General features: G+C 39.9%; 1 protein-coding gene across 2 annotated transcripts in view; it reads right to left on the reverse strand.

Moving 5' to 3' along the window:
* The window catches only part of LACE1 (lactation elevated 1), a 157,689-nt gene that overhangs the window by 122,752 nt on the left and 14,014 nt on the right, over positions 1-20,923 (reverse strand). For both annotated transcript variants that reach the window (XM_005883782.2, XM_014531357.1), the window contains exon 2: positions 15,403-15,626. In XM_005883782.2, coding sequence (XP_005883844.1) covers positions 15,403-15,626 — 224 coding nt within the window. The remainder of the gene's footprint in view (positions 1-15,402; positions 15,627-20,923) is intronic.

Consider the following 20,923-nt stretch of genomic DNA (forward strand, 5'->3'; position numbering starts at 1 on the left):
AATCTAAAAATCAAGTGAATAAATAATCTGATGAACAGAATAAACTGGTGATTATAATAGAATCAGGGGCATAGAAAGGGAATGGACTGACTATTCTGGGGGTGAAAGGGGTATGGGGGATGCGGGAAGAGACTGGACAAAAATCGTACACCTATGGATGAGGACAGTGGGTGGGGAGTGAGGGCGGAGGGTGGGGTGGGAACTGGGTGGAGGGGAGTTATGGGGGAGAAAAAGAGGAACAAATGTAATAATCTGAACAATAAAGATTTAATTTTAAAAAAATGCTGTGGTAAATTGACACAATGGAATGCTACTCTGCTGTAAAAAGGAAGAAAATTTTACCCTTTGTGACAGCATGGATGGACCTGGACAACATTATGCTAAGTGAAATAAGCCAGTCAGAGAAAGACAAGTATACCATATGATTTCACTCATGTGTAGAATTTAATGAAACTGAACTACCAAGCAAAACAGAGACAGACTCATAGACACAGACAGCAGGCAGACAGCTTTGGATGGGGGTAGGGAGGGTAGGGGTGGAGGTACTGCGCAAAAAAAGAAAAAAAGACAGAGAAGACACAGACAACAGTGTGGTGATTGTGGGGGCAAAGAGGAATCGGTGGAGGTGAAAGAGGGCATGGATGGGATAAATGGTGATAGAAAAAATTAAATTAAAATTTTTTTTAATGTGGGAAGGTTTCCAGAAGTGTTAAAAAACAAAAAACAAAACAGTTGGAAGTTGGCAACTAGAAAAATTTTATTGAACCATACACTTTGAGTAAATCCTGGCATTAAGTTGGACATTTTCAAACAGCCACTAGTTCCAAAATATATCAGCCTTTTTTATGTTTATTACTTTAGCCATTGCCATGCCTAAATGGACTTGATACATACCTTGAGGATTCTTACTGCATTAGAATAGGAGATCTGGCCCTGACGGGTGTAGCTCAGAGGGTTGAGCGTCATCCTGTGCACTGAAAGGTCACCAATTTGATTCCCGGTCAGGGCACATACCCAGGTTTCGGGTTTGATCCCCAGTCAGGATGTGTTTGTGGGAGACAACCAATGGATGTTTCTCTCTCTCATCTGTTTCTCTCTCTCTCCCTCTCCCTCTACCTTCCTCTCTCTAAAAATCAATTTAACATCTTTTTAAAACATAAAATAACCAACATCACCCCCTTCCCCCCAACTTTAAAAAAAAGTGAAACTGCTGGGTTTTTCTTTCAGCCTATGGCACTGTGAAAAAGACATAATGAAGCTGGGAGCCAAGAGGTTCGAAACCTCTGTGAGAAAAGCAGGAATAGCCTGGCCGGCACGGCTGAGTGGTTGAGCATTGACCTATGAACCAGGAGGTCACAGTTCGATTCCTGACCAGGGCATATGCCCGTGTAGCGGGCTGCAGAAGGTAGCTGATCAATAATTCTCTCTCATCATTGATGTCTCTATCTCTCTCTCCTTCTCCCTTCCTCTCTGAATCAATAAAAATATATTAAAAAAAGAAAAGAAAAGCAGGAATTAGGGGCTTAAAGAAACCAAAAGGGAAGCAATTAATTTTGCATGAGGGTGATTAAGGAAAAATTATAGAAGGGAGATAGCCTGTGAGCTTACAGGTTGAGTAAAAATAGAACAAGCTATTCTAGTCAGATGTAAAATAGAAAAAGCTATTCTAGTTTGGAGGAAAAGCAAAGACATTCTAATAAAAAGGCAGAATGTCCAGTTAATTGTCTTGGGTGTGATAAGGTAATATAGTTATGCAGAAGAATATCTTTGTTAGGAGATACATAATGATGTTTTCAGGGTCAAGTGTTATGATGTTGTAATTTACTTTCACGTGATTAAAGAAAAAATATATGTCAAGAGAGAGAAAGAACAAATGGAACATAATGTTAACTGTTAGTGGATTTAAGTGTAATTGTGAAATTTTTTCAAAATTTAATAGTTGGGGGGAAATAAACCACAAAATTTGATAAGGTGACTAATTAGTATATGGCTTTTACTTTTGAATTAAATCTAAATTATTCCAAAAGTATCTGAATATTTGCATTTTAGACAACTGCTTCCAAAACTTTTACCAAAATTATTCATCTAACTACTGCAGAGTAAACATTTGTCATCCATCATTCCAAATATTTTGATTGAATCATTCTAACTTTATCCATTGTTCCTTATATCAAAATTCTAGTGTTAAAAATAATCCAACATAATTCTCATCAAAGCTATAAAGTAAAATAGCATGTCCTCGGTCTTTCTGGGTTACTATCCACCTGCTATTGTGGCATAATTTCCATTAGGACAAGTAGATAATAAGGTTGGTCCTGTTAAAATAAAAAGAGTTTTTGAGCCCAGCCAGTGTGGCTCATTAGTTGAGCGTCACTGTTCTATTACCGGTCAGGGCATATGCTGCGGTTGTTGGCTTGATCTCCAGTAGGGGGTGTGCAGGAGGCAGCCAATCAATGATTCTCTTTCATCATTGATATTTCTATCTCTCTCTCCCTCACCCTTCTTCTCTGAAAAAATATATTTTTTTTAAAAAGTTTTAGATTTATTTAAAATGCAGAAATACTACTTTTCCTGTTACTTCCCACTCTCTCCGCCATTCCACTATTATCTCCTAAAATGACAGAATTAGAGACAATTATTCCAGCTGGAATGCTGAGCATAATTATATCTTTTAAAAACTAGCATTACATCACTCTCAACATAGATCACTTTTTGATAAAAGTATATCACTTCAGGTTTCTAAGATCTTTACAAACTAAAAACAGAACTATATGTTAGCACCCATAAATTTTCTACAAATGAAAATCTTTTTTTAAATGCCTTCAGCAGATTTGCAAGAGAACCCTCTTAACCTAAAGTACACCAATTTGTTCAGTTTACAAGTATAATTAAGTCTATTTAAGTACCTAAGTAACTAGCAAATGTGTGTTGTGGAGGGGGGAGGTGAGCTTAAACCTCTAAGACAACTAGCATAAGAAGTGGCTCAACTTCTGATTATAACAGAATTTGAAGATGCAAATTACTTTTTAATGTCTCATGCATTCAAGCAATGAGCATGTATGTGTAAGTGCCTACATGTGCCACTGGGAAACAAATGACAGGAGGCAATTTCCTCAGCAAACCCTTCCATGTCACTCACTCCTAGCTGATAATCTGATTCTGGACTAGCTGAGGTGAAGCTGCGCTAGGTATGATCCACTCCAGTTCACCACTAATTCAGAGGGATGCCCGGGACATAAGCATAGTTCTCAAATCAATGTGGAGTTCCTCAAAAGAAAGATGTGGACAATAACCCTCAGTCTGAACCTGGTTGAGGTTCTGAATTTGAGAAATTCAAGCAGCCTCCCAGGCTTCCTCTGACACTAAAGAGGGAATGAGAACTCACACACAGTCACAGAGAGGCAAATAGATATAGGAACCTAACCTCTCACAAAGACACAAGGAGAGGCTGACAGCAACCAGGACAACTGTCTTCTGAATCAGTGGAAAATTATTGTGTGAATCTTCAGTGAAGAAGGATAACCTAAAAGATGCTTCCTTCATAGAGAATCATCAGGAACAGCACATGGGAAGGGCAACGGTGAAGAGCTCACTAGGTATAACTCTGAACTTAGCTGAAACAGATTTTATGGAAAAATAACTGAAGAGAAAGGAAAATCTAACTAGAACATAAATCAAAACCTATCACATCCCACCACTTTTCCAAATGCAACGTGCCACACACATATGTCCTTCACCAAACGATCGGCCTTCATCTGAAAAGAGATCTTTTCACTCCCCTCTCCTCAGATTCTCACCCTGGCTACCTTGTTTTCCTCCCCACCTCCTCCTCCAAATCAAAGTCCTTGTTGCCGGTGATTTCAACGGACAATTCTTGAAATGAATTCTTAAAATTTCCTACTCCATAAATACGTTCTGCCAAGGCATTTTTCTAGCCGACTATCTATCTACCAAGAGGTTTTCCTGATTTTCTCTCCTTTGAGCTGTATTTTCCATGGCCATCCTCACGTTGTGAAAATAGAAAATTACCTTTAGAGTTGACTCAGTCTTCATACAAACCCTCTACTGAACATCCTGAACTGAGTAGAAACATGAGACTTTTTGTCTCTCTTTAAAAGTAATTTTCAATTCTCAATATTAGTTTCAAAAAAATTGCTATTATTTAAGTAATATACTTTGCACAAATGGAAACTTTATACAATAATTCTCAGAAGTGTTTTTATAAAGTTTATTTAAATTTTAATCTTATTGAGTACATTATTTACATTTTATTATTATCTCTAGACAGTAAATATTGCATTTAATTTAATTAACAGTCCAATACTACAGAAACAATGCAGAATTTATGTAATACTGAAACTGTTACATGACAGTTCAGATATTGGACACATATGAAATGGCAAAGCCATTCTATATGCCAAGAGCAGTATCTTATATTTATTTTACCAGTAATTATAAGACAAATGCAAAAATAACTTGAATATATTTTTAATTGGTATTTGTTTAAAAAAACATGTTGAACAAATTGTTTTAAACGTGGTGATACTGATATTTCCCAGGAGCAAATAGTTAATACATATAATCTTAATTATATAAATTTGTACCATATATATTTTGTAGTTTTATATTAATTTCAATGTATATAATCACATTTGGAATCTAGTCCAAGAGTAAATCAATAGTAATGTGATTCATAAAATTTCTTCATAAGAATCAGAATTATAAGTGCTAAGTGAAGCAATAATATAGAGTAGAATAAACTTATATCCTTTTAAAGTGGGCACTCAAAGACAGTTCTCATATGTATTTTATACCCACCTGAATTTTTGTACTTAATTCACTGAGCTATAAATAACTGCTTATGATTATTCTCTATGCTGAACAAGGTATCACTAAAATAAAAAAATTTTCCTCTTATTCACATATGTATCCTTGGCTCCTGCATGGAGCCTAGCACATAGTGAGGAACAACTCTTCTTGTTTAATGGGATTTCCTATATAACAAAAGCCTAATATGCTAAGTGTCCGGTCGTCCTGTCGTCTGGTCAACCAATCAAAGCATAATATGCTAATGATATGCCAAGGATGCTCAACTGCTTGCTGTGACGTGCACTGACCACCAGGGGGCAGACAGTCCACCAGGGGGCAGACAGTCGACCAGTAGATTAGCTTGCTGCTGGGGTCTGGGCGATCAGGACTAAGCAAGACAGGCTGGACACAACCTGGAGCCCTCCTGTGGTCCCTCCCTGGCTAGCCAACCTCCCCCATCCCTCCCCGGCCCCAATCGTGCACCGGTGGGGGCCATCGGCCTGGCCTGAGCCCTCTCACAATCTGGAACCCCTTAGGGGATGTCAGAGAGCCAGTTTCGGCCCAATCCTGCAGGCCAGTACCAGGGACTCCACTGGTGCACAAATTCGTGCACTGGGCCTCTAGTATATACAATAATTCAGGGTCCTTGTTAAACAAGAAATACATATTCTAGCTATGATAGATGTTTCTGTAAAACTAAAAATCATTTGCTTTTCCCAGCTACACAATGGAACTACTTTCCTCAGGACCCATTCTGGGAATGTTATCAATTCTCCTTTAGATGGCAAGAAGACACTGGCTAATTATTTCCCCAGTACATGAAACGGGCACATTACCTGGAAGACAAAACATTGCCATACATGAGGTATAAAGCTAATATTAAATGGAGACATAACTACATACTATACATAGGACTCAGAAACAGCTGACATTCATGAAAAAGATTTAAGGCCTAGAAAATTCAGATTATGAAACTTTAGAGAGGGAAAATTCCATTGCCAAAAACCTCTAAGATATTTCCTATGCCTGCCTTTTTGAGCACTGTGCTAATAATTCCCCTTCCTCCGACTATTTGCAAGAAGCAAATGCTTACTATCAGAGTCTAGAATTACATTATCTCACAATTACACTGAAAAATATTTTTAGTATGGAATATAAACAGGCTAAATTGGAGAAAATATTCAACACCTGGTTATCTATCACCCAGTTTTATCAAATCTTTATATTTTAACATATTTATCCCAACATTTCAGTAATTAAACATTAAGTATAGTTGAAGTCCTACTTTGTGCCCTTCTTCCTCCAAGTTAACAATCCTGATTTTGAAGTTTATCATCCGTAGGCTATTCTATTCCAGAAATACATCCTAATTTATTTATCAATTTTGTGGTATCCATTAGTTATCCCCCCAAAATTGACTCTTGTTTGTCCATTATTGGTTTGTTCAACTTTTTTCCTATTATTTGGTAGGAATCCATTATATATTCTAGATAGTAATCTATAGGCAGTTATTTTTATGCAAATATTTTCTCCCACTGTGGTCTGCCTTTTCACTTTTTCTCTGGTACTTTCTATTGACTAGAAGTTTTAAATTTTAGTATAGTCAAATATATCCACCTTTGCCTTTATAATTTAGTATTTCATATCTTGTATAAGAAATACTTTCTTGTCCTAAATTCATAAAGAACTTTACTCTGTATTTTCTTCAAGAAGTTTTACTTTAAATTAGTACATTAATTCTATAGAATTTATTTTTTGCTTAGAGAAGTAGGTATTTAATTTTATTTTACTTTCAATGTAGATAATCAATTGTGTCATCTCTGTTTATTGAATAGTCTATCTTCCACTAATTTTCAGTGCCAACTCATTTATTTATCAAGTTTCCATGTATGTTATGAGCTATTTTGTTCCATTTTTTCTGTTTGCCTCTATAATGGAACAGTGAACAAAATAGTTCTGCTGACTACAGCCTGGCATATATAAAGGGAAGTAATGGGAGATAGGTTGGAAAGCTAGACTAAGTACAGTTCAAGTAGAACCTTAAATACTTAATGGTCTCCCACCAGCTTCCAAATCTAGCCAGGTAGCAGTCATCCAGAATAGAGATCAAACTGTGGCTTGTGGGCCAAAATCAGCCTGACACCTGTTTTTGTAAATAAATATTTATTGGAATACACTTACTTATGTATTGTCTGTGACTGCTTTGACAATGGCAGAACTGATAATTGCGACAGAGATCATATGGCTCCCAAAGCCTAAAAAGATTTCCTATGTGGTCCATTACACAAAATATTTGCTGAACCTTGACCCAGAGACCTAACTATAATCTCAGCATGGATTCCATGGTACTAATGCTTCTTTATGGCCTACATAATTCAGCTGCCATAACCAAAGTAGTCAGTCAGCTTTGGTTGATAATGACAGATAAAATTCCAGGAAACTGGAAATAATAATTTCTCATCGGGAAAAACTGAAAATTATTTTGTGGAGAGCAGGAGAAAAAGGAAAGGAATTTGTGCTCCCCCTCCCCTATTCCTAAACTATTAAAATAGGATTATACCCCTTTCTCTAAATTTAAGGAATGTACTTAATGAATTATTTATTGTTTGTTTCATAAAGTATTAATCATTTTTAAATTAATAATTTATTAAATTCATTTAAAGGGATTTATTCTCATCCATCTTGACGAAATAATTTCACCTTTTGGAACCATGAAAAAACTTCAGATGTAATTGACTAGAGAGATGCAAATCAAAACAACAATGAGGTACCATCTCACACCTGTCAGAATGGCTATCATCAACAAATCCACAAATGACAAGTGCTGAAGAGGATGTGGAGAAAAAGGAACACTCGTGCACTGCTGGTGGGAATGCAGACTGGTGCAACCACTATGGAAGACAGTATGGCGTTTCCTCAAAAAACTAAAAATGGAACTCCCATTTGACCCTGTGATCTCACTTCTAGGAATATATCCCAAGAAACCAGAAACACCAATCAGAAAGGATAAATGCACCCCTATGTTCATAGCAGCACAATTCACCATAGCTAAGATCTGGAAACAGCCTAAGTGCCCATCAGTAGATGAATGGATTAGAAAACTGTGGTACATCTACACGATGGAATACTATGCTGCTGTAAAAAAGAAGGAACTCTTACCATTTGCAACAGCATGGATGGAACTGGAAAGCATTATGCTAAGTGAAATAAGCCAGTCAATGAAGGAAAAATACCACATGATCTCACACATTCATGGATAATAGAGACCATTACAAACTCTTGAACAATAATAGATACAGAGGCAGAGCTGCCTCAAACAGATTGTCAAACTGCAGCGGGAAGGCTGGGGAGGGTTGGGGGGCAGGAGGGAAGGGGGTAAGAGATCAACCGAAGGACTTGTATGCATGCATATAAGCATAACCAATGGACATAAGACACTGGGGGGTAGGGGAGGCCAGGGGATTGTCAAGGGCGGGGAAAAAAAGGACACATATGTAATACCCTTTGTAATACTTATAATATTTTTTTAATTTTTAAAAAGTGATAAAAAAAATAAAATAAGACAAATCAAACCAAAAAAAAAAAGAATGCACTTAAAAAAAAAAAAGATGTAATTGACTACACTGGCTAATTATTCTGGATTCTGAAGCAGGCCCCTACACTCTGGTTCTCAAATTTCAGATTTTCTTTTTAAACATATTTTATTTTTGTTTGTTTGTTAAACCTCACCTGAGGATATTTTTTCCATTGATATTTAGAGAGAGTGGAAGGGAGGAGGAGAAACAGAGAGAGAGAGAAACATTGATGTGAAAGAAACACATCGATTGGTTGCCTCCCACACAGGCCCGACTAGGCCGGGCCAGGATGGAGCCTGCAACCAAGATACGTGCCCTGGACGGGAATCGAACCCAGGACCCTTCAATCCAAGGAGCGATGCTTTCTTTATCCACAGAGCCAAACTGGCTAGGGCTCAAATTTCAGATTTTAAGTGAGTATTTGGCATATGTAGTTCTCCAAAAAAAAATCTTAGTTTGATCCCCAACCTTACTTCTTTACAAATAATACCATCACTGGGTTAGGACATAATGCTTTTCCTTCAGCTTTCATAAAAATTTGAGATAAGGAACATTCATTTTCAAATATTTCTAGTATTTAACAAAACTGTAGCTTACAATTTTCTAAAGGATAAAGTTCCAGAGATGAGGGAAGCTGTACCTAAATCACATCGCTCAGCTCCCTTTACCTAGAGCAGTGGTTCTCAACCTTCTGGCCCTTTAAATTCAGTTCCTCATGTTGTGACCCAACCATAAAATTATTTTCGTTGCTACTTCATAACTGTAATGTTGCTACTGTTATGAATCGTAATGTAAATATCTGATATGCAGGATAGTCTTAGGCGACCCCTGTGAAAGGGTCGTTGGACCGCCAAAGGGGTTGCGACCCACAGGTTGAGAACCGCTGACCTATAGGCAATGCCAGTTCTAAGAAGAGGAATGGAGGAGAGAACAAGCTCACTTTCTTGGCAGGAGGGATAAAGGGAGGAATGGAGGGAAAACCAGCAAACTGCCTAGAGGCCCTTCTGAAAAGTCTTGGATAACTAACTAAAGGGCTCCAGACCATTAGGCCTCCCGCATCTCCTGAGAGAGTGTCCACAGCCCATATTCCAGGATCCTACCCACGGCCTCCAGGTGCTAGAAGCCAGAACAAGTCAAGCATTATGACCTAAGATTAGCTGAATTGAAGACAGGACGGTTCTTTTCTACCTGCTAAATGCATTGTTCTTGGGAGGTAAGGAAAGGTATCCAAATAAAAAATGGTGGGATGTATGAGGAAACTGGAAATAATAATTTCTCATCGGGAAAAACTGAAAATTATTTTGTGGAGAGCAGGAGAAAAAGGAAAGGAATTTGTGTCCCCCGCCCCGCTCCCTGCCAATTCCCAGGTCTCTTGGGCTATGATGTCTCCCCCCAAAAGATAAAAAAACCTGGCAGTCTGTGTACCCCTGATTAATGGAAACAGATTTTCAGAGTAGCTTCACACTCCATTTAATTGTCTCCCTCCCTGACTCCAGAAATGCTTGATTTGGCTGTGTAAAAGTAATTCTAATTATAGTGATTTACATGAACTACTTACCATTTATGCCTAATTACCTCACAGCACAATAACAATTATGCATACATTAAACGTGTCAGATTAACCTGGTTGTAAGTCTTATTTGATAACAAAAGTAAAGTGTTCATACATGCTCATTCTTCATAGTTTGTTGCTAACATAACATGGTCATCTGCATGCAACTTTTTCAAATTTTTAGTAGAGAAAACCTTGCTATGTAGGTAGGTGAAAGCAGCCAAACAATATGCTACCAATTTTATCTCATTAACGATTTTGGCATCTTGGGAAGGTGTACTTTATTTTAATATTATAGATTAGCCTTACAGAAAGTTTCTTAGGAGTACAATGAGGAAAAACATACAGTCCACTATAATGAATGTTTAAATATCTGTATTAAAAACAAAGTCAAGCCCTGACCAGTTTGGCTCAGTGGATAGAGTGTCAACCTGGGGACTGAAGGGTCCCAGGTTCGATTCCGGTCAAGGGCATGTACCTTGGTTGCGGGCACATCCCCAGTAGGGAGTGTGCAGGAAGCAGCTGAATCAATGTTTCTCTCGCATCGATGTTTCTAACTCTCTATCCCTCTCCTTCTCCCTTCCTCTCTGTAAAAAAATCAATAAAATATACTTTAAAAAAAAAAGTCAAATGTTCATAAAACCATAAATTTTATTTACCAAAATTAAGAACACTATAAATAAAGTTCTTCTATCGCTGGAAAACCTAATAGTCCAATTTTCCTTCTCTGATAATCAGCATATCAGTGTTTATTTTTTTATAAGAAATAGGTTTGTGGCATCTTACAATCTTCAAAAACTAAAGCTTTATAGATGTCTTACTCAAATTCTGTTAGATGATTGGGTCATTTTCTTTCTTTCTTCTTCTTTTTTTTCTTTTTTTTTTTTTGTTAATCCTCACCTGAGCATATTTTTTCCATTGATATTTAGAGGAAGTGGAAGTGGGCTCTCTTGTTGTTTTTTTTGTTTGTTTGTTTGTTTGTTTTCAATTGGTTGCCTCCCACACACACCCTGACCAGGGTCAGGGATGGAGCCTGCAACCAAGGTATGTGCCCTTGACTGGAATCGAACCCAGGACCCTTCAGTCTGCGAGCTGACACTATCCACTGAGCTAAACTGGCTAGGGCGCTGATTGGGTCTTTTACAATGTTAAAGATTTGGTAGACTGAAGAAATTACAGGACAAATATTACCACAAAGAGATATTTGATCTAACAACTAAACATTTATTCACATATGCTTTAGCATTTAACAAATATAAGCTTTCATTAAACACACTGAAAGCTAGCTGACATGTCAAATCTCCTACTTACATAAGATTACAATTATACAATTAAACCAGGGTTATTTACTAGGTAGAACCATCATAGCCAATTCAGAAATCAATGGTGGAAGTGTGGGAGAACACCTCTAAGAAGAGCCAAACAATAATTTTTTATTTTTATTTTTTTTTTACTTATGGGTTTTATTTTGCCAAACAAAAATTTTAAAGGGAACAAATATTGTTGAATTGGCAACCAGATAAGTTAATGATTTAAGGATACTTCTGATTGGATGGGAAGTTCACCAACCACAGGAAGATGAGCCCCAGAGATGATACAGAAAGGGGAAGAGGAAAAAAGACTGTATTTTAAAAAGGAAGAGGACTAGAAAGGGAACAAGATATAAATTCATGAGACTAAATTCTCAGGTAACCAAAAAATCCCATTAAGTAAAACATCTTGTTTCCTGGCTATGACACATAACCAAGTTATTGTTTTATTTGCAAGACCACCTATATTGCAATCTATAATTAGGAGGCAGTACATGAGAAGTCTAAGTTTTCCAAACTTTTTAGTACTTTACTCACTTAAAACTTTGGATATATGGTTAAAGGAGAAAAGGTTGGTCATCAAAAGGGATGATTCGTCATTATTTCCAATAACTATTGTGCTGGACTAGTCAATCATAGTGCTACTATACTTGTGGTCTACTTCTGAGGGAAACAGCCCTGCTCACAGGAGGTCTGGATGGAAACTTATGCAGAGATCCCACCTTTACACTGACTAGTGGCCTCTGAAAAACCCGGTGTGAAAGCTCTACCCAAACACTGATGAAGTGATTGGTGATGAAGTGATCAGATTCTTACAGGGCAATTTAAACCACAGATTCAGGGAGAGAATTTAGAAGCTGGTAAAACAAACAGAAGTGAAAATGGACATGGCGGGGAAAGGAACAAAAGAGGAAATGGATTTCATGAGTAGGAGAGCAGTGGAGTAACTAGTACCTGCTACTACTGCCTGTCAACTCTTCAAAGCTTTCAGAGGCACTGGTTCTGAGACTCAAGCTCCAGGAGGCCTGGCTGTGTAATGGAGATGCCCTTCATTTCTATATGCATATGCAGTGTTTCTAAATCTTCATTTCTTTCTGTAACCTAAGTGAATCTCTATTCCTTTTAACCAAAAGATATTAACACAATGACAGCCTTTTTCTTTACATAAAAACAAAACTATTTAATTACTAGAGGCCCGGTGTACAAAAATTTGTGCACTCGGGGGGTAGGGGGGGCCCCTCAGCCCGGCCTGTGCCCTCTTGCAGTCTGTGCAGTCTGGCCCTCAGGAGATAACAACCTGCTGGCTTAGGCCTGCTCCTGGGTGGCAGAGGGCAGGCCCAATCCCTAGGTGCAGCCCCTCCTGGGGCTCAGAGCAGGGCCGATTGGGGAGTTGAGGGCCGCCCCCTGTCATGCACAGAGCAGGGCGGATCGGGAGGTTGCGATGCCACCCCTAGTCACGCTCAGGGTACGGCCAATTGGGGGGTTGGGGCACCGCCCCCTGTCACACTCAAGGCAGGGTCGATAGGGAAGTTGCGGCGCCACCCCGTCACACACAGAGCAGAGCCGATCAGGGGGTTGGGGCGCTGCCCCCTGTCATGCACAGAGCAGGGCCGATCAGGGGGGTTGGGGCTCCGTACCCTGTCACACACAGAGCAGGGCCGATCAGGGGGTTGAGGAGCTCCCCCCTGTCACTCACAGAGTAGGGCCAATAGGGGAGTTGGGGCACCACCCCCTGTCACACACAGAGCAGGGCCGATCAGGGGGTTGAGGAGCTCCCCCCTGTCACTCACAGAGTAGGGCCAATAGGGGAGTTGGGGCACCACCCCCTGTCACACACAGAGCAGGGCCGATCAGGGGGTTGAGGAGCTCCCCCCTGTCACTCACAGAGTAGGGCCAATAGGGGAGTTGGGGCACCACCCCCTGTCACACACAGAGCAGGGCCGATCAGGGGGTTGAGGAGCTCCCCCCTGTCACTCACAGAGTAGGGCCAATAGGGGAGTTGGGGCACCACCCCCTGTCACACACAGAGCAGGGCCGATCAGGGGGTTGAGGAGCTCCCCCCTGTCACTCACAGAGTAGGGCCAATAGGGGAGTTGGGGCACCACCCCCTGTCACACACAGAGCAGGGCCGATCAGGGGGTTGAGGAGCTCCCCCCTGTCACTCACAGAGTAGGGCCAATAGGGGAGTTGGGGCACCACCCCCTGTCACACACAGAGCAGGGCCGATCAGGGGGTTGAGGAGCTCCCCCCTGTCACTCACAGAGTAGGGCCAATAGGGGAGTTGGGGCACCACCCCCTGTCACACACAGAGCAGGGCCGATCAGGGGGTTGAGGAGCTCCCCCCTGTCACTCACAGAGTAGGGCCAATAGGGGAGTTGGGGCACCACCCCCTGTCACACACAGAGCAGGGCCGATCAGGGGGTTGAGGAGCTCCCCCCTGTCACTCACAGAGTAGGGCCAATAGGGGAGTTGGGGCACCACCCCCTGTCACACACAGAGCAGGGCCGATCAGGGGGTTGAGGAGCTCCCCCCTGTCACTCACAGAGTAGGGCCAATAGGGGAGTTGGGGCACCACCCCCTGTCACACACAGAGCAGGGCCGATCAGGGGGTTGAGGAGCTCCCCCCTGTCACTTTAGCTTCTATATTTGTTACAATGTTTCTTAGAGAGCAGCTGAGAGGCTGGCAAGGCAGGCGGAGAACCTGGCTTCCTCCATCACTGAAGCAAGCAAGCCTCCCTGTTCACGTCAGCTGCCTGGCTGCCGGCCGCCATCTTGGTTAGCAGTTAATTTGCATTTCTCAGTGATTAGCCAATGGGAAGGGTAGCGGCTGTACGGCTAATTACCATGTTTCTCTTTTATTAGATAGGATACTCTGAGTGCTTTTTAAAAAGTAAAATTACTTTCCATCATTTTTAATAAAGCACTACTAACACATATTATACAGGACCTTTCTCCTAAAGACCACATAATAAACAAATATTCATGTGTGGGAGCAGGGGATGGGCGATTTGGCCAATTAAAAGAAAACTAGTTCCTTTGATTAAACCACATTCTAACTCTTATTACTATTAATATCCTTCATAATTTGAAGATGACACCACTGAGGACATTGACTTCTATAATGGGATAAGGAATGGGAGTTTTCCTGTCATCTTAGAATTTCAGCAAAAGCTCAAAGCTGAGGATAAGGGGAGATAAGGTTTCCTACACTCTTAAGAGAGGCACTAGTTAGATCCATGCAGGAATTATTTAAAAGGGGGGGAGATCAGCTCTAAAACCAAAGTAGAACTGAAGAAAGTCATCAAAGTGAAAGCTGTTAGCTGGGTAAGAAATGCTGTGGCATTTCCCCCAGATAAACCTCATGCCAAGTGCAGGGGTAACCTAAGAGAAGCATCTAAAAAAGTGAGGATTGAGTGTAAGCAGAATGCTTGCTTAGCTGAGGAAATCTATAGTCAGCTATCAAAGCAGGGTGTGGAAGAGTTCATGGAAGAACTTGACATGTCCCCAGGATCATGGGAGTACACAGGACTAAGACAGAGACTGATGTCTACTTCTTATCAGCAGAAGTCCAAGGGCAGGAGGCTGACTAAAGCTGCCCATGCAGTGGTGGGAGGTATTCTGATACAGTCATAAGAGGTCAAAGAGTGGAGCACTGGGGCGGTCCTGAGGAACCCACCACTGTGCCCCTCAACAAAGAGCTAGCATGTCAATATCTATCACACCAAAGGCCCTTAACTGGTCACTTACGACTGCTATTTCACTTTAATCTTCTATCCCTCTCATTCTGACCCTAGAAAAGCCAGGCAAGCAGAGAAAGGAGGAGGAGGGAAAGGAGAAGAACAAATCACTCCACCTTCACTGCTGATCCTTGGCTATGCCTCAGCAAGAGAAAGGGAAACATTTGAAGGGCACTGAAGTTTTTATTTTGACTGGATGGCACCAACTATTATGTAAACATGAAGCAATCTGAATCCCCCCAAGGTGAAGGAAAGCTATGGAACATCAAGAGGTCAGATATGGGGATCAACAGAGCTTATTTAAAGGAACTGGTGGGAAATTTTGAAGCTGTTTCAGATTGTACCCGACTGCATCTAATCCATTTTATAGAATGCTTATACTTTTAACTGTTTAATCTTTAGCATCACACAAACCTCACCTTTGAAAAAATGCCTTCTGCCTCTATACTGTATCCTTTAAGGTCCTCGTGTAACTTCTGCAAACACTGTATGACTCTTCTTTGATGTGCATCCTCCTTTATCTCATGATTTTTGATCAGAAAGTCATAGTGGTCCAGAGGTCCATGGCAAAAATCCAAAGCTTTCACATAAGTTTCTGTGGCCACAGATGGAGACATACTCTCGGGTATCTGAACTGTATAGGCTATAAACAAAAAAATATATAAAATGTTAGACTTTCTTAAATGGAGATGTTTCATAGTGCAACTATACATGTTTCTTAATAGTCACATTAAAACTTTTAACCTGTTACAGATATACATTTGAGCAGTTATTGTAAATAGCATTCTGATAAAAACAATTTTACACAGTAAATACATTTAAAACCATCTCATCTTAATAAAACGACCCTGGCTGGTTTGGCTCAGTGGATAGAGCATCGGCATGCTGACTGAAGGGTCCCTGGTTCGATTCCAGTCAAGGGCACATGCCCAGGTTGCAGGCTCAATCCCTAGTGGGGGGCGTGAAGGAGGCAGCCGATCGATGATGCTCTCTTATCATTGATTTTTCTATCTTTCTCTCCCTCTCTGTTCCTCTCTGAAATCAATAAAAATATTTTTAAATAAATAAAAGGGAAGAAATCCAAACCCATAGCTATAACTGTAGCCCCTCTTCTACAAAACCTACCTGCTGTAGAGTCTCTGCTTCACCCCATCCATTGAACAAGAGCACTGGATTCATCAGCTCTCTCCACAGCAGACTGTCCCTCTCTTTGAGTCAGGCCTAGTTATGGTTCTTAAGCACCAAGGCAGAGACGTACAGGCTAGTCACAACAGATTCTCTATTGCATTTTTACTCTCTATCCAAAACCACACAGCATCCAGACTTCACCACATGACTCCAGTCCTCTGTTTATGAGATTCCTTCCCTTTTCCATAACCTTTAGGTAGAACACAAAGATTTGGAACACAATAGTGTCCATTTCTAAGCAGGGTGGTGTTCTGATCTCTCCTTTAGCCTTCCTGAGAGAGAAATGATTGGCCATGGTAAGGTCCAATCATAACTGCATCCCTTATCTGGGTAGGTGCAATGAGTAGGTAACTATTTTTTAGAAGCATCAATAAACAGCAGTCAATGGACAAATTTTTTAGAAAAAGCTTTTGCACAAGTACATTGCCAATGTTTCTCTTATTTGATTGAATATCATGTTTCCTTTGTTTCAATATAAAGATTACTTACTTTAGAAAAAAATTATCAGTGACAATGTTATTTCCATCTTTTTCCCAAGAAATTAAAAAAATCTAAATAAATCATGAATGTCCAGGATAGGGCAGGGCTATCTTCTAATAGCTGTTCTTTCTGAATAGGAATTTTGGTTAAGTACAAGGCTACCCTGTTAAATATTCCATGTCCTGGCCTCTCTTGCAGCCAGGGTGGCCAGGGGACTAGTTGGAGATAAAACTGTCTTTGTTTACAGATGACATAATCATCTATATAGAAAACCCAAAAGAATCAACAAAATAAACCTTGGAGCCCTGGCCAGGTGGCTCAGTTGGTTGAAGCGTCATCTCGTACAGCAAAGGTTGTGGATTCTATCCCAGTCAGGGCACGTAACTAGGTTGCAGGTTTTATCTCTGGTTGGGGCAGGTATGGGAAGCAACTGATTGGTATTTCTCTCTCTATCTCTCCCTCTTCCTCTCTCTCTAAAATCAATTTTTTAAAATATCCTTGGGTGAGGATTAAAAAATAAATAGCTCCTGGAATTAATAAGCAATTGTAGTAAGGTTGTAGGGTACAAGGTTAATATATAAAAGTGGAATTTAAAAAAAACAAATTTAGAAAACATTGAAAAAGAAAAATAAAAGTGGAATTTAAAAATACAAACAAAAAGATAAAATTAAAAATACAATACCATTTACATTACCAGCCCCCCAAAATAAAATACTTGGGTATAAATCTAACAATATATGTACAAGATCTATCATGAGGAAAATCAGAGTTTTATAGTTTGGTTCATCAGAATTTTGTAGTGAACCAAATCAAAGAACTTAAAAATGGAGAAATATTCCAAGTTCATAAATAGGATGACTCAATACTGTCAAGATGTCAGCTCTTTCCAATTTGATCTATACATTAAATGCAATCCCAGTCAAAATCCAAGCAAGTTATTTTATAGATACTGGCAAAATAATTCTAAAGTTTAAATGAGAAACAAAAGACCCAGAATAACCAACACAATATTGAAAGAGAAGAACAAAATTGGAGGACTGACACCACCCAACTTCAAGTTATGATAATCAAAAGAATAGACAAATAGATCAATGGAATAGAATACTGAGCCCAGAAACAGACCCACATAAATACAGACAACTGATCTTCGACAATGGAGCAAAGGCAATACAATAGAGCAAAAATAATCTTTTCAACAAATGGTGCTGGAACAACAAGGAAAAACAAAAAACAAAAAAAAATGAATCTAGACACAGACCTTTCACCCTTTACAAAATTTAACTCAAAATGAATCATAGACCTAAATGTAAATCATAAAACATATAACTCCTAGAAGATACCCTAGGAGAAACATAGGAGGCATAAGAGAAAACTAGATGACTTTGGTATATATGATAACTTTTTAGATACAACACCAAACGCACAATCCATGAAAAAAAAATTGATAAGCTGAACTTCATTAAAATTAAAACCTTGGCCCTAGCTGGTTTGGCTCAGTAGGGCACATGACTGGGTTGCGGGCTCAATCCCCTGTAGGGGGTGTGCAGGAGGCAGCCATTCAATGATTCTCTCTCATCATTGACGTTTCTATCTCTCTCTCCTTCTCCTTTCCTTTCCTCTCTGAAATCAATAAAAATACATTTAAAAAAAAATTAAAACCTTGTGTTGCAAAAGACAATGCCAGGGTCTCATTAAAGGACAAGCCACAGACTGGGAGAAAATATTTGCAAAAGATCCATCTGATAAAAGGACTGTTATCCAAAATATACAAAAAAAAACCTGTTAAAACTCACAACAAGCCTGGCTGGCATGGCTCAGTGATTGAGCATTGACCTATGAACCAGGAGGTCATGGTTCAATTCCCAGTCAGGGCACATGTCCAGGTTGCAGGCTCAATCCCCAGTGTGGGGTGTTCAGGAGGCAGCCAATCAATGATTCTCTCTCATCATTGATGTTTCTATCTCTCCATCCCTTTCCCTTCCTCTCTCTTTCACTAAAAATCAATTAAAAAAAATTTAAAAACTCACAACAAGAAAACAATCTGATTTTTAAAAATGGACCAAAGACATTAACGTACAATTTATGATGGATAGGACTATAGAGATACAGTCCTAAAAAGCACAGCTACCAATAAATAAAAGTGGGCCAATGCCCTTAATAGACACCTCACCAAAGAAGACATACAGGTGGCAAAGAAGCATATGAAAAATTCTCCAAGGCATATGTCATTAGGGAAATGCAAATTAAAATAATAAGATACCACTATACAGCTATTTGAATGGCCAAAACACTGACAAATGCTGGCCAGAATGTGGAACAACAGGAGCTCTCTTTCATTCCTGGTGGAAATGCAAAATGGTATCCCCACTTTGGAAGACAGTTTGGTGGTTTCTAACAAAACTAAACATAGTCTTTTTTTTTTTTAAGGGAGTTGGCATCTTTTTTTTATTATTGATTTTTTACAGAGAGGAAGGGAGAGGGATAGAGAGTTAGAAACATCAATGAGAGAGAAACATCGATCAGTTGCCTCCTGCACACCCCCTACTGGGGATCAAGTCCGCAACCCAGGCATGTGCCCTTGACTGGTATCGAACCCAGGACCCTACAGTCTGCAGGCCAACACTCTATCCACTGAGCCAAACCGGATAGGACAATAATAAAGTCTTTAAAAGAGAGAGAAAGAGAGACTCAGTCAGGCAAGACAATCAAGGCTGAGAGATTGGCCAGCGTAGGCCTGGATAGCAGCTGTATAAATTGAAACACAAAAGACTTCTCAAAAGCTGCACTAAATTAAATCTGTTACTACATCAGTGTACACAAATTATGTGATGCTGATGCCATATTATTTTGATTTGTATTAATTTGTCTTATTGTATTCCAAATGGACAGTGGGAAAATGCCATTTTGAAGATCCACACATTAATCTACACACATAAATGGAAGATTTTAAAGGCCCCAAAAGTCTGTACTGTTCAAATTCTTCAATTTTGTTCTTTATTCACTATTTTCTCCTAAACTCAATTTTAGGAAGATCCCATTATAACCCAAAGCCAACCTGCTTTAAGATTTAGTCAGTATCATGATATCCTAGAATCTGAATAATCTATTATAATAACTTCCTAGATAGTATTTTAACAATTACTTATATTTTTCCCCTGGGGCGGAAAAATGTTTCCCCAAGGCTTTTAATATATTTGTGATTATTTCAATTTCCCAATTTTTTTAAGTGAACATAACCACAAGATTTCAGTGTCTTCATAATAAAAATGGATCAACTGGCCCTTCCTCTTATCTCCTCCCAGTTTAAAATGCTTGCGTCTTTTTTTTTTTTTTTTTTCAGGGAGGAAGGGAAAGGGAGAGATAGAAACATCAATGATTAGAGAGAATCATTGATCCACTGCCCCCTACATGCCCTCTACTGGGGATCGAGCCGGGGTATGTGCCCTTGACCAGAATCAAACCCGGGATTCTTCAGTCCACAAGCCGACACTCTATCCCTGAGCCAAAGCATGTAGGGCCAAAATGCTTGCATGTCTTAATGGCCAGCACTCCTTAGGTCTGCAGTTGGGCTCAATGCATTCAAGCTTCAGCACAACTGATCTCCTTTGCAGTTTTAGCCCTTTTCCAGAAAATCGGCATAGTTTGCTCACCATAGTCACTGTTTCCTGTCATAGTCCCTTTCCCTGGGCATACAGATTCCTTGCCCTTGTCCTGTGTCACTTTGGGGGTTTAGTGCTTCTTCTTATAGGAGACGGTGGGTTTTAGAAACATGGGTTTGCTTGTAGGGTCACTATTAGCAGGGAATGAAGCAATACCCACCAATTTAAAAAATAAAATTATTGATTGATTTTATAGAGAGAGGAAGGGAGAAAGAGAAACATCGATTTGTTGTCCCACTTACTTATGCATTCATTGGTTGCTTCTTGTATGTGCCCTGACCAGGGATTGAACTGCAACCTTGGCATATTGGGATAATGCTCTAACCCAGTGGGCTACCTGGCCAGGGTTCTTTGTGCCTATTTCTTAATTCTATGTGTGTAATCTAGTCCTTCATGGATATCCTTTCAGTTTTGCAGCAATATTTGTATATTATCTATACTAATAATAGAGGAATATGCAAATTGTCCAGGACTCTGTCACAGTAATAACCGAACAGCAGGCTGTGTGGGGCGACCAGGCCAGCAGGGGGGCAGTTGAGGGCTACAAGACTGGTGGGTGGGCAGTTAGGGGCAACCAGGCCAGCAGGGGGGGGGGGGGGGTTGGGGGAACAGG

This window comes from Myotis brandtii, unplaced genomic scaffold (genome assembly GCF_000412655.1).
Source record: "Myotis brandtii unplaced genomic scaffold, ASM41265v1 scaffold8, whole genome shotgun sequence".
Lineage (NCBI taxonomy): Eukaryota > Metazoa > Chordata > Mammalia > Chiroptera > Vespertilionidae > Myotis > Myotis brandtii.